This window comes from Phacochoerus africanus, chromosome 7, assembly GCF_016906955.1.
Source record: "Phacochoerus africanus isolate WHEZ1 chromosome 7, ROS_Pafr_v1, whole genome shotgun sequence".
Classification (NCBI taxonomy): domain Eukaryota; kingdom Metazoa; phylum Chordata; class Mammalia; order Artiodactyla; family Suidae; genus Phacochoerus; species Phacochoerus africanus.
This window is the reverse complement of record NC_062550.1, coordinates 102,994,936-103,009,404: the sequence shown is the minus strand read 5'-3', so window position 1 is coordinate 103,009,404 and position 14,469 is coordinate 102,994,936. Positions and strand designations below refer to the sequence as shown.

The window sequence follows — 14,469 nt, the reverse complement described above, 5'->3', positions numbered from 1 at the left end:
ATTCAAAATTGTGTAAGCAAGTGAAGTGCCTAGAAAATCTCGTAACGTGCTCTGATACTTTTTTAGTCACAAGAAATCATGTTAAACATGTGGAAAAACAAAAATCGTTGCCAGACATGGTCATTCCAAAGGAGAGCAGAACTGCGTCTGCTGTATATTTAAGTGGCTCCTACACAGCTTAAAATATTAATCCATCAGTCCTGTAGTCAGTTGTGAATGACAGCTTTGGGCATTTTCTCCTAGAACAGGATTTCTCCAACTCAGCCCAATTTACATTTGGATAATTCTTTGTTGTGCAGGGCTAGCCTGTGTGTTGTAGGATATTTAGCAGCATCCTCGGCCTCTACCCACTAGGTGTCAGCAGGAGCACCCGAGTGGTAACAATCAAAAATAAGTAAATAAATGGAAAAAGAAAATCTCTGGACATTGCCCCAGATACCCTGGGGGACAAAATCACCCCCGGCTAAGACCCACTCTAGAGCTTCAAGCATGTGTCACTGTAGGGATTCCATTGACATTCCCATCATAAACTCCATGGTAGGTGTTTCCGTCTTTAAAATTTTCACTGACGGGTGGGTGATTTGCAATGTTGTGATCCTTTCTGCCGTGCAACAAAGTGATTTCGTTATACGTATCCGTGTTATTTCAAAATGCCCTGTTGCACCAAGAGGCATAGAGCGGGAAAGGCAGGAGAAGCAGTGATTTTGTTCTTATGTTTTGAAGACTTTTTATGACAAGGATCCCCTCCTTGAATTTTAATCTCATGTACCTCTGACCTTAACCACTTCAGGGTGATAGTGTTTCACCTGCGTAAAGCATAGTTCTGTTTAAGAAGAGTGTTTAGATTTCACAGGAAAGCCAAGCCACTGAACACAATAACTTGTGGCAGGACATCAGCTGCCTTAAATCAGCAAGTGCACTATTTATGATAGATAGACTTCTTAGAATGAAATTTTATAGTAAAATTCTTACAAAGCTCAGTTACATATTTGTAAAATATTTTAATAGAACTTTACATTTGTCTAAAATAACAAAATCCTAGTGATTAGCTTTGTGTAGGCCTTTAGACAGTTATTTTCCAGTTTTATCTTCTGTCCCAAACTTTGGTACCTCACCAAATTTTAGAAAACCTCCAAAATTGTCCTTACGGTTCCACATTTTCTTCATGGTCCACAGCATTTTTTTTTCCTTTTGTATTACTTTTCTTTCTCCTTCCACATGCATTTACAATATACACAAGAATCCATGCACATACATGTACATACATCCATAAATCTTTAAAGTTCAGATTTTAAAAACAGCACAACTGTCATTTGCTAGACAGAAAATGAACTGGAGTATTTGTTCATAAGATACAGGAAAATATAAGGAGCGTACATTCAAGAGCTTGTGTGCACACGTGTGTGTGTGTGTGTGTGTGATGTACACATAACGAATATTCAGGTAAATGAAGGTGTTAATCTTGGTTAGTGAGAATGAAATAGACAGTAAAACTGGTGATTTGATGGGAGCGGAGTACGTGCTGTTGAATGGACAAAGTTGAAAATCACTAAGCTAGAACCTTTGTGGAAGTTGATAGAGGATAATTCAGAAAAACATCCTTAGGTTTGCTCCAAAACAGGCCAGCCAAAAAGCAAAACTTTGGAGACCAAAAAAAATATTCATCAGCAGACATTTATTTCGAAGAAATCTTCCATGTGCCAAGAACAGCAGAAACTCTGGAGCTACGAAGATAATTAAGATGAACCCATGAGAAAGAAAAACCAAGTAAATATAGCATGAACTTACAGCTATAGACACATAGATAGTATGGTAGAGGCATAGGGAAGGGCGTGACTGACTCACTCTGCCTGTGAACATTTCACAAAGGACATTGAGAACTTAGCTTGGTCTTGAAGGATGCGTAAAAGTTCATTAAGCAAACGAAATGGGAAGGGAGGGAACAAGAAATTCACTTCAGGTATGTGTGGCCAGTGTCTCTTTAGGACTGGATATCTAAACCACAGTCCACCAAGCTAGGACCCTGTTACACAGCTTAGCTAATATTAATCCCTTTTTCTAGAGTCTAAAAGGTGGGCAAGAGGGAGCAAGGGAATTCATGACGAGAACTCCCAATGCCATTCCATATGCACTTCAGCTTGTAAGTTTCAACGTATGTCTGTGCCTGAGCTTGACCCACACCAGGCACTTCCTCGATTCTGATGCCTTCTTTATCTCTAGGATGTTTGTCCTGTCTCGCATTTTACTGGGTCTCGCACTCAATAATGTCTCTCTAAAATGAGACTGTAAGTGTGTATATGTTACAGGTTGATATTAAAATTAAGTAAGATAGTGTCTTCATAAGATTTCCATAGAATCTCTGAGCTAATCTCATGAGACTGGTAGTTGAGTGTTTGATTGAAAAAGTTGATTGAGTCATGAAATCATATCTTCAACCCTGAATTTTTCACTTAGAAACTTACTAATATAATTTTAATCATCAAACTTTTGGTGTAAGAACAAGGCCATTTGTTTTACTTTGTTTTTTACACACAGCTTTGTTTTACCGTTTGTAGTTCTACCTTAACGTCTGTGCATCAAACCTACCTATAATGCGTAGTCTATAGTATCTAGCTTTGGTTCACTCAAAATAAAGGAAAAAAACTTCCATTATTTTTTTTAAATAGGAAATTGAAAATGATGTGCTCACCTTTTCTCTTCAAAATCACACCAAAGCAGCAAATTAAGGAGAAATACAAATTCTTTTTTGACAAAATCAGAAAGCATATTAAATCTTAAACCATGTGTATTATGAAACACAGTGAAGGTAAAGAAGCATGCAGGAAGATGCCAAAAGAAATTTCCCAGGGTTTCAGATCATCAGCAAAACCAACAATAAAGTTCTCTAAAATACCATATCCTGAGGGTCAGAGTCCACAGTTCCTAGTTTGGAACAAATGCAGCTGATGACAAGGGTGATGCTTCTCGGTGTGGCATAAAGGAGAGACGGAGGATATTGAAGAACCCAAGGAATCACATTGAAAATCCATGTTTGTAGGAAGCAATATGCTGATGAGGCCAGATTTGAAAAAGTTTGTGAGTTCTCAGTTGTCCTGTAACTGCTGATCTCATGTGACAGAACAGAAGTAAAGATGAAAGAATATAATTCAAACACTTTTTTTTTGTCTTTTTGTCTTTTTAGGGCCACACCCATGGCACTTGGAGGTTCCCAGGCTAGGGGTCCAATTGGAGCTGTAGCCGCCAGCCTATGCCACAGCCACGCCAGATTCGAACCACGTCTGCGACCTACAGCACAGCTCACGACAACGCCAGATCCCTAACCCACTGAGTGAGGCCAGGGATTGAACCTGCCCCCTCATGGTTCCTAGTCGGATTCGTTTCCACTGCGCCATGACGGAAACTCCCAACACATTTTTTGAGATGAGAGTCTTTTGCTGGCCTGAAGTGCAGGCCCAGATCTAGTGCAGTGTACTCTACTGCAGAAATTTGGTCCAGGAGGTACTCATTCATTTCAAAGTTGGGCAAAATTAAAAAGTGTTGAAGAGAAGGCCATAATCTGCTTGGGTTCTATACCAATGGGGAAATCTTTTCTGGTAGAATACTTTCTATCTTTTCCTATAGAAAATAGAATACTTTTATAGTATTCTAGGCTATACTAGAAATTGAGACAAAGCCTTACTTTTTTTTTACTGTTACCCTTTTTTTAATTTTCTAAATTCAAAAGAAATTTCAGCTAATAAAAAATAGGAGCTTTGAAAAAATATTTAGTCACTTGCCAAGAAATCCGAATACAACTTTTTTCAGTTTTTTGGCTGTTTTTATTCAGTCTTTCATTTGTTTTGACCACATATCATTTGACAGCAGTTTCTTTTAGTGACTTTCCTTTACCAAGCCTCTTACAAAAGCATTGAACTTATAGAGATACAACTTTCCCTTTTGTATTTGTATTTCACTGGTTATGTAATATTTATTTGTATCGTATTACAATAACATAATTGGAATGGCAAGGTGAGGAACAAGTGCGTTAACTCAGTAAAAGCAGAAACTCAGCTGTTGGGAACAGAAACATATAAGTGATCTAGAAAGTGGCCTCCTGATCACAAGGATTCAGCGTCCAATGGGTATCATGTTTTAGAGAAAAAAGCAGAAACTAATGCTTGTGGATGGCTTTATTAATGAATGTTAAAGGAAATTTCCTGAAATATGGATATATGTCCTTACTGTGTTCCTGTTGCCTTTGAATTTTTCTCTAAGGTATATGGTTTTTGATATATTTTAATTTTATTCAAAGCATGCTTATTGAACTCCTACCTGCTATGTACCCCAAGCATTGAAACCAGTGAAGGTCAATATTTCATCACTACTTGTTGAAATCAAACAAAATGAAAAGGATGTTATTGGTGATTTTACTTATGATATGCTGAATAACCTATGTTGTAACAGAAGATTTAAATGAAAGAATTAGTTATATTGACTTGCTTCATGAATATCCTTAGAGCTCTTCAGATACCTAAGGTTCTTTTAAGGTGTTACAGTTGTTTTACTTTATGTTTGTTAAGGAAAAAAAATACTTTTTAATCTGTTGTTAAATTTAGTTCTGTTCTTGTTTTATCTTGAAGCTGCCAGAAAAAGTTATAATGGACTACTACGAGAAGTATAAGCCTCGAATGAATGAGCTGGAGGCTTTTAATATGGTAAATCTCAGAATTAAACATATTAAATTGAGTGTGTTGCTAGACTTGAGTAGGATCCTATTAAATTGTATTGTGGGGCCAACCAATCTATGCTGTTTTTCTCTTAATGTAGAAGAACCGTTCTGGATCACGTCCTATTTCGGAACCATATTAGGTGTTAGTAATGTAGTAAAGAGAACACATGGTAGATTTCTCTGAAAATGTGTTATAAATGCAGGGAAAAGTTTTAGGGGTCTTCGAACACGTGTTGGTCTCAATGCAGTTGTTTCAGAGGCATTCCTTTTAATGGATTTCATTCTTAGTATCCCTTTAAAAGCTTTCTGTCGCATGTGCATGATTGCTTTTGGAGTCTACCCCAAAGTCACTCAGAGGACATTCTTTTCCAATTACTACTAAAGAAAAACTTAAACTCGGAAGTATTCATTTTCTGAAGATGTACAATGGGGATAGGAGGTTTGACCTCATACAAGTTTCTGTAGGTACATTTTCTTAAGTGTTAAGCTAGTATTTTTGTTTATTTTAAAGTACGACCACCCTATCTCATTCTTTTTCTTAGTTGAAAGTTGTTCTGGCTCCTTGTATAGAGACACTGATTCTTCTGGATCGACTTTGCTACCTGAAAGAACAGGTAAATTATGTTCATTTTAAATACATAACAAAGGACTTTACTAAATCCAGTAATATGGACCTACTTATAACTAGGATAACTTTCTTTCACGTAAAACTAGTAAGATAATTTTTCTCATTATATTTTCTAAGCGTAAATGGTCTTTCCATCTCTTTTGAAACAAAAACATATGTACAACAGATGTTTTCAGCAAAGCTGCTATAATAAAGTCTACATTCTTTTAATCATATGGTAATTACTATACAGTAGACAGTGACCACAAGCCATCATATATGACATGCCGTATAGCTAAAATTAATAAATGCCAGACATAAAAGAACCATTTATGTTTCATTTTATAAGAATTACCTTTTAATTCACTTTTGAAGTTTTGGACGTATGTACTTGAATTTTTTTCTGATCAGTGATAATTTCTTCTGTTTTTTTCACAGTTTTATTTTTTTATCTATGTTACATGATCAAAAAAATTGATTTCTTTTGGTTATCTTTGGGGAAGGTGTGTTTTTCAGATTCTGCTCTAAGCTGTGAAAAATGAAATTTTTGAACTATTTAAATTAAGCTCATTTGTGGATTCAGCTGTATGTTTCCACTATAAACTCTTTACTTTAATAATTTTGTTTTATCATATTGAGTGCTTTACTTCTTCTCAGCAGAATACTTGGCAACAAATGGGTTTTAATAAATGGCATTTTATGGAGAAAGAAAATTTTTGAATATTTAGATAATAATGTACTTTCCTACGCTACTAACTAACTCAAAATCATTAGAAAGTTTTTGGTTCTCTACTTGGTAAGTGACAGAATCAGGCCTATTTGTACTCATTATTTACCTTTTCAAAACAATTTCCAGTGACCTAAAGTAGGCAAAACAGTATGTACCAAGATGAATAGATTGGTAATGAAATGATAGAAATTTTTAATTTGGTTAATATTTTAAATAATGTTTTACTATTATAAAACATATTAAAAATTTTTAAGAACATAAAAAAGAAAATTAAAAGTAACAATAGTCTATCTATCATGGCTACTTAATTGATATGTGTTCTAGAGCTTCTAATATATGTATGTTACATGGACATGTATGAGCACATTATTTCTACTTTAATTAAAACTGGAATCAAATTATAAATGCAGTTTCGCATCTAATTGTTTTCAGTTTTATTTAGAATTTTTCCTTCTCATTAAATGTTCTGTAGAAACTGAATATTGTTTCATCATATAATATTTTAAGTAATACCCAGTTTTTACCGCCCACTTCCAGTTTTCCACAGTTGCAGCAAAAAGAGAACCCTTGTAGTTTGTCTTATGTACTGCTTTAATTATTTCCTCAACATAAATTCCTGAAGGTGAAATTCTGTATGTTAATGTTATTCAACAAAGAATAATTTTCTTTTATATCTTCAACAAATAGCTGTCTAAGTCACTTACCACTTTGCAGGAGGATATTGCCTGGTCTGCACTTGTGAAGTTGTTTGATCCTGTGAAGTCTCCCAGATGTTATGCTCTTATTGCACTAAAGAAGCCACAGTGACTTCAAATGAAGCAAGGTATTAGATGTATCTCTTTTGGGAGCCTATTGCTAATTTTGCTTTTCTAAACATGAATGCCATGTTATATAAATATTTTTAAAACATTGCTATCTATTTTAAGTAGACAACAAAATAATAGCCAACAACAGAATGCCTTAATTTGTTTTTCCATTGTCAAAGATACGTTTAATAAAATAAAAACTCATGAAAATATTGTAGAAGAATTGACCTACACTTTTTAGTTGGTACGTTCATAGGACATTGTGATTTGAGCCTTGTTTCCTGTTCAGTATCTGAGACCCTTGATATTTGCTACATATCATATTTTTACTTTTTATTGACTGAAAAGCAGATGAAAGATAGAGGTATAGGTATAGTAAAATTAGTTGGTTCTATAGATCATTTGCATTTTCTTCTGCATTTCACAGGAAATTTTTATTAAATAAATACCCAGGAAGCAGGCCAGACAGAAAAAAACATTATGTCTAATATAAAGCGTATTTTATCCTGTGCTTTAACCTAAATTACATGAGAAAATAGTCTATACCCTTAAACGAATATGCCTCTTAGAAGTGAGATATTCATTTGAGGATTCTTGAGGCTGTTTACCTCATTAAAATAAAAGATGGTTTGGCACTTAATGAATCATCTGGTGCTCTGTAAAAAGCCAATCTAAGCAAAGCAAGAGTGAATAAGAGAAGGCCAGCACTCTGCCCAGTGTGGCACGGATTCCTTTTCATTAGCAGAAATCTTGAGGTTTCTGATACACACAGAAGAGATGGACAGCTGGGAAATAGCTTCCTTGATTCTCAGCTTGAGACTGCATAAAACTCTCCCAGAAGAAAAAGCAACTGCTTTCTTACATGTCAGAGTCTATCCACAGATGAGAATAATTTCTTGCTGTGGGTCTTGGTACTGAGTTTGCAGCCAGTGATGATATAGGTGGTGACATATGTGATGCTCGGGTGCTTTGTGCAGCTAGTCCAGTGCTGGGGAAGTTCGCCATTTTTTAAGCTTTTTTATGCTGGAATTTTTAAACGTGTCCGGAAGCGGAGAGAAGAGTATAATAAATCCCCGTAGAACTCATCACAAACTCAGTAATTATAAGCATTTTACCAGTTGCGTTTCATCAGTACACACACACACACACACACACACACACACACCCACACTTGCCACCCATACCCACCTTCCTAGAGAATTTTAAAATAAATCTCAGGCAATTTGCTATTTCATATAAATACTTTAGTGTGTGTATATGTGTGTATCCCTATATTTTAAAGAATTTTTTCCAGGAATTCCCATCGTGGCTCAGTGGTAATGAACCCAACTAGTATCCATGAGGACACAGGTTCAATCCCTGCCCTTGCTCAGTGTGTTAAGGATCCAGTGTTGCCTTGAGCTGTGGTGTAGGTCTCAGTCGCAGCTCAGATCTCATGCTGCTGTGGCTGTGGCCTGCACCTGTGGCTCCAATTTGACCCCTAGCCTGGGAAATTCCATATGCCACAAGTGCAGCACAAAAAAGCAAAAAGGAAAAACAAAAAGAATTTTTTTCATAATAATCTATTACTTGTCCTCATTCAGATTTCCATGGTTGGCTCAAAATGTCTTTTGTATCCATTGGTTCAATTCAGGATCAAAATAGGATTCATACATATGCATCTGTTTGATGTGTCTCTTTAGGTAGCTTATTTTATCCTGCTTCATTTCCTCATATTGTTTGCTATATGAGTAGCAAACCTTTCCAGCCTACTTTCTTTCCTCTCCTAATTTTAACTTCTATGTAAAATTTTAAACTTTTTTTTCTGATGCTTAAATATTTATATAACATTCATTTCTCCTTACAATAAAGGGACAAAAAAGAACCTTATATGCGTAAAGCTGTGTTTAGCACAGAGAAGTAAATTATAACTGTTTTAGTCCCAAGGAAACTTTATAGTAACTTCCCAGTGTTTTAAAACATTGTCAGAAATCGCATTTGCCACTGAAGGCTTTCCACTTTGTATTACTCGGAGACAAACGTGAGAGTCCAGCATGTCCCATGAACATGAGATGACCTGTGTGATCAGACTGAGACAATAACATTCAGCAAAAAAACAAAGAAATATAATATTGTGATAGCACTTTATACACATGTATCCCCACTGCAGTGTTTATAGACTTTCATCTCATAAAAACTCTCTTTGAGAACTCAGGGACTTTCACCTTGGCGGGTATGCCACTGCTGACAGTTACTTTCTGGACGAATTAAAGCAAGCGTCAATATCTCAGAGCCTCATTTGTAAAGTAGGGTTTTATTTAATATTTATTAGATAGACATTTGTTGCGTGCCTATCAGTCAGAGATTATGCTTGGTGGGGACTGGCGATCTGGAGACAAACAAGATAGACCCCTGTCCTCGAAGAGTTCACAGTTCAGTGAAGAAGACAAAATTATTAATTAAACAGGGCTGAGAGGGTCAAGCATAGGACTCTTTAAGGTATCTTTAAATCTATAGACTCGGGGGAAGGAGGACTCGTTGATATTAGTACTTTAGTTTAGATGCGTGTGAGTTAAGTTGTTTTGTGTCCTTGCCTAAGTCACTTATTCGGTGTGTCTCGGTTTTCTCATCTGTGAAAATAGCGTTAAGAATAGAATTCACTCGGAGTTCCTGTTGTGGCTCAGCGGAAACGAATCTGACTAGCATTCATGAGGACGCAGGTTCATTCCCTGGCCCTGCTCAGTAGGTTAAGGATCCAGTGTTCCCATGAGCTGTGGTAGAGGTCTCAGACGCAGCTCAGATCCCACATTGCTTGGCCGTGGTGTGGGCCGGCAGCTGTAGCTCCAGTTAGACCCCTAGTCTGGGAATATCCATATGCCACAGGTGTGGCCCTGAAAATACAAAAAAAAAAAAATTACTGATAAGTTTGTCATGAGGATTAAAAGAATAAATATGTTATTGAACTCCCTCAGAATATCTCCAGACACTCTGCTAATAAAGCACAACTTAGTTTGTCAGAATTCTCTGCAGTAATAGAGGACGCCCCCTTGTCAGTCTTGAAGTCTCTGGAGGGGAAAGGGGCAAGTCAAGTGAGCATATTTGTAGGATTTGAGAGTCTGGGCTCAAGCAGTTTTAAGGTGAACAGGCTGGGTTTTTGAGAAAGTTCATGACGTCAGTATGGTCTCAAAGCAAGTTGGGATAAGTGAACTGCTGCTTGATGTGAACTCTTTGCCAGGGTGGGCAGATTGATTGTCTGAGATAAATTAATATATGGGATTTTCCTGGAACAAACAATGAGGTTACCTATTGCTTCACAATCTTATCTTTCCCGGGCAAGGTTTTCTTGTAACAAACAAACAAGTCGTGTTGACGCAGGTGGACTCAGCTCTAGACCCCGTAGCTCTGTCACGTTGATGCAGAGGGTTGCAGTTCTCAATGGAAAGTATTTAATTCCTGGCACATAGTGCACAGCATAAAAGCACTAGTTGTGTTTTTTAAGTGTCTTGGAACTTAACCAAGTTTATAACATGGATTTTACAGGGGGAGAAAATGTGTTCTAAGTTCTAATCAAACAACTTACAAATGGATTTTTCCCCACTCAGTATCTGAGGAATTGTCTACATTTAAAAGTGGATTTGACTCTTGGATGAAGAACATTATGCTCAGTTTGTTTCACAGTGATTTTGCTTGCTGACATTCATCTGTCATTTCAAGATTAATGTTCATTTCTAGATTAATCCTAACAGAGATGGCTGTTATCTATAGGTGTAAATGCAGACTATGCATCTGGAGATTAATTTCTTCACTGGCTCTTTAATTTGTGTTTCTAGCTACTGTACATAACAATTATTATTTATTAATAATGTATTTATTATCATCACCTCCTTTATCATGCATAGTTATTTTTTCTTATGAAGCATGAGGTTTTACTTTCCCCTAGATGTCTGAGATTAATTTTCTGCTCTTTTTAATACACATTTTTATTATTTTTTATTGCGGTATAGTTGATTTACATATTATACAAGGTTCAGGTGTACAGTATGGTGATTCACAATTTTTAGAGGTTAGACTCCACGTATGGTTATTATAAAATATTGGCTTTGTTTCCTGTGTTGTATATCATTGTAGCTTACCTATTTTATACATAGTAGTTTATACCTCTTAATCCCCTACCCCTATCCTGCTCCCTCTTTCTTCACTCCCCCACTGGTAACCACTGGCTTGTTCTCTGTATCTAAGTGTATGTTTCTTCTTTGCTATATTCACTAGTTTGTTGTATTTTTTAGATTCCACATATAAGTGATGACATACAGTATTTGTCTTTTCTCTCTTACTTATTTACGTTGCATAGTGCTCTCCAGGTCTATCCATGTTGTTGCAAATGGCAAAATTTTAATCATTTTTATGGCTGAGTAGTATTCCATTTGTGGGGGGTGTCTACATATGTATGTATATAAATAATGCATATAGTTTTTTTATTGACTTTTATGAGATATAATTGGCATACAGCACTATTTAAGGGGTACAGCATAGTGATTTGACTTATATCCTGAAATGTTTATCACAGTAAGTTTAGTGAATATATAGCATTTCATATAGATAACAAAATTAAATAGAAAAAAATTTTCTTTGTGATAAGAACTTTTATCTTTAAAACTTCTGTATATAACGTAATAGCGGTATTGGTTATATTTATGTTGTACACAATATTCCTTAGTACTTATAACTGGGAGTTTGTACCTTTTGACATCCAGTTCCCCCCACCCCACCCCACTCTTCTGGTAACCACAAATCTGATCGCTTTTTCTATGAGTTTGTTTGTTGTTTTTAAAGTATAGTTTACCTAAAAGAAACTCAAAGCCTTGGAGAACAGACTTGTGGTTGCCAAGGGGGAGAGAGAGGTAGTGGAACTGAACTGGAATCTGGGATTAGTAAATAGAAACTCTTGCATTCGCAGTGGATGAGTAACGAGATCCTTCTGTCTAGCACAGGGAACTATATCCAGTCACTTGTGATGGAACATGATGGAAAATAATGTGAGAAAAAGAGAGGGAGTGTGTGCGCGCGCGCATGCGCGCGTGCGTGCCTGGGTCACTTTGCTATGCAGTAGAAATTGACAGAACACTGTAAATCAACTATAATGGAAAAAATTAAAATCATAAAATTATAAAAAAATATAGTTTACCTACAGTACTGTTGAAGTTCCTATTACACACCATGCTGATTAGATATTTCCATATATTTCAAGATGATCACCGTGACAACTCCAGTTACAGTCTGTCACCATAGGAAGGTACCGTGTGATTCTTGACTTATTCCCCACACCGTGCATTTCATGCCCGTACCATCTTTTACTTTGCATCTGGAATTTTGTACCTCTTAATATCCATCACCTATTTCTCTCTTCTTCTTTCCCTAAGCCCCTCCTCTCTGGCATCCACCTGTTTGTTCTCTGTATCTACAAATCTGTTTCTGATTAATTTTTTCATTTGTTTTGCATTTTAGATTACACATATAAGTAAAATTATGTAGTATATATCTTTGACCTAACTGCACTTAGCATAATATACTCCAAATCCATCCATGTTGTCACTTAAAGAAAATTTCATTCTTTTCTTCTGGCTAAGTTACATTCTAGAGTGTGTGTGTGTGTGTGTGTGTGTGTGTGTGTGTGTGTTTGAGTTTGAGAAAGAGAGAGAGAAACATCTTCACTCTCTCTCTCTTTTTTTTTTTTTTTTTTTGGCTGCCACACAGCATATGGAGTTCCTAGGCCAGGGATCAGATCTGAGCCCGGGAACACTGGATCCTTTCACCCACTGTGCCAGGTCAGGGATCTAACCTGCTTGCCAGAACTGCAGCGATGCCACTGATCCTGCTGTGCCACAGTGGGAACTCCATGTGTCACATCTTCTCTATTCATTCATCTGTTGACGGTCACTTGGGTTAACTTCCATATCTTAGCTATTGTAAATAATGCTGCAGTTAACACAGGGTGCCTACGTCTTTTCAAATTAGTGTTTTAGTTTTCTTCAGATAAATACTCAGGAGTGGAATTGCTGGATCGTATGGTAGTTCCTACTACTACTTTTAATTTTTTAGGGAACCTCCATCTGTTTTCCACAGTGGATGGATCAATTTGCATTCCCACCAACAGTGCACAAGAGTTCCCTTTTTGCCACATCCTCACCAGCATTTGTTATTTGTGTTATTTTCGATGATAGCCATTCTGACAGGTTGTGAGGAGGTGATATCTCGTTGTGGGTTTGATTTGCATCTCACTTATGATGGGTGATGTTGAGCATCTTTTCCTCTGCCTTTTGACCATGTCTTCTTTGGAAAAATGTCTATTCGGTTCCTTTGCCCATTTTTGATTGGGTTTTTTGATGTTGAAATGTATGAGTTGTTTGTACATTTTGGATATTGGATATTGGATATTAACCCCTTATTGGATTTGTCACTTGCAGTTATCTTCTCCCATTCAGTAGGTTACTTTTTCATTTTGTTGTTAGTTTCCTTCTCTGCCTTTTCATTTGATATAGTCCCATTTGTTCATTTTTGCTTTTATTTCCTTTGCCTGAGGAGACATATCCCAAAAAGTATTACTAAAATCAGTACCAAAGAGTTTTTACTTCCTATATTTTCTCCTAGAAGTTTTATGGCTTCAGTTCTCACATTTTATTTATTTTTTTATTGTTATTTCCCCAGTACAATTTTTCTTCCACTGTACAGCATGGAGACCCAGTTACACATACATGTACACATTCTTTTTTCCCCCATTATCATGCTCCATCATAAGTGGCTAGACATAGTTCCCAGTGCTACACAGCAGGATCTCATTGCTCATCCATTCCAAAGGCAATAGTTTGCGTCTGTTAACCCCAAGCTCCCAATCCACTCCATTCCCTCCCCCTCCCCCTTGGCAACCACAAGTCTGTCTCCAAGTCCATGAGTTTCTTTTCTGTGGAAAGGTTCATTTGGGCCATATATTAGATTACAGATATAAGTGATATCATGTGGTATTTGTCTTTCTCTTTCTGAGTTACTTCACTCAGGATGAGAGTCTAGTTCCATTCATGTTGCTGGAAATGGCATTATTTTGTTCTTTTTTATGGCTGAGTATATTCCAGTGTGCATATATACCACATCTTCCTAATCCAATCATCTATTGATGGACATTTGGGTTGTTTCCATGTCTTGGCTATTGTGCAATGAACATGTGGGTGCAAGTGTCTTTTTCAAGGAAGGTTTTGCATGGGTATATGCCCAAGAGTGGGGTTGATGGGTCATATGGTAGTTCTAGGTATAGTTTTCTAATGTACCTCCATACTGTTCTCCATGGTGGTTGTACCAGCTTATATTCCCATCAACAGTGCAGGAGGGTTCCCTTTTCTCCACACCCACTCTAGCATTTGTTATTTGTAGACTTATTAATGATGGCCATTCTGACTGGTGTGAGGTGGTTCTCATGGTAGTATTGATTTGTATTTCTCTGATAATCAGGGATGTTGAGTATTTTTTCATGTGCTTGTTGGCCATCTGTATATCTTCCTTGGAGAAATGTCTATTCAGGTCTTTCCATTGTGTTGTTGATTTTTTTGCTGTTGAGATGTATAAGTTGCTCGTATATTTTAGAGATTAA

At 36.6% G+C, this 14,469-nt stretch overlaps 1 protein-coding gene across 6 annotated transcripts in view; it reads left to right on the top strand.

Moving 5' to 3' along the window:
• The window catches only part of METTL25 (methyltransferase like 25), a 130,591-nt gene that overhangs the window by 89,939 nt on the left and 26,183 nt on the right, over positions 1–14,469 (top strand). For all 6 annotated transcript variants that reach the window (XR_007135975.1, XM_047788352.1, XM_047788348.1 and 3 more), the window contains 3 exons: positions 4,620–4,694; positions 5,251–5,322; positions 6,760–6,868. Coding sequence is in view for 5 of the 6 variants with exons in the window: in XM_047788352.1 (XP_047644308.1) it covers positions 4,620–4,694; positions 5,251–5,322; positions 6,760–6,852 (240 nt within the window). In the remaining variant the exon portion in view is untranslated. The remainder of the gene's footprint in view (positions 1–4,619; positions 4,695–5,250; positions 5,323–6,759; positions 6,869–14,469) is intronic.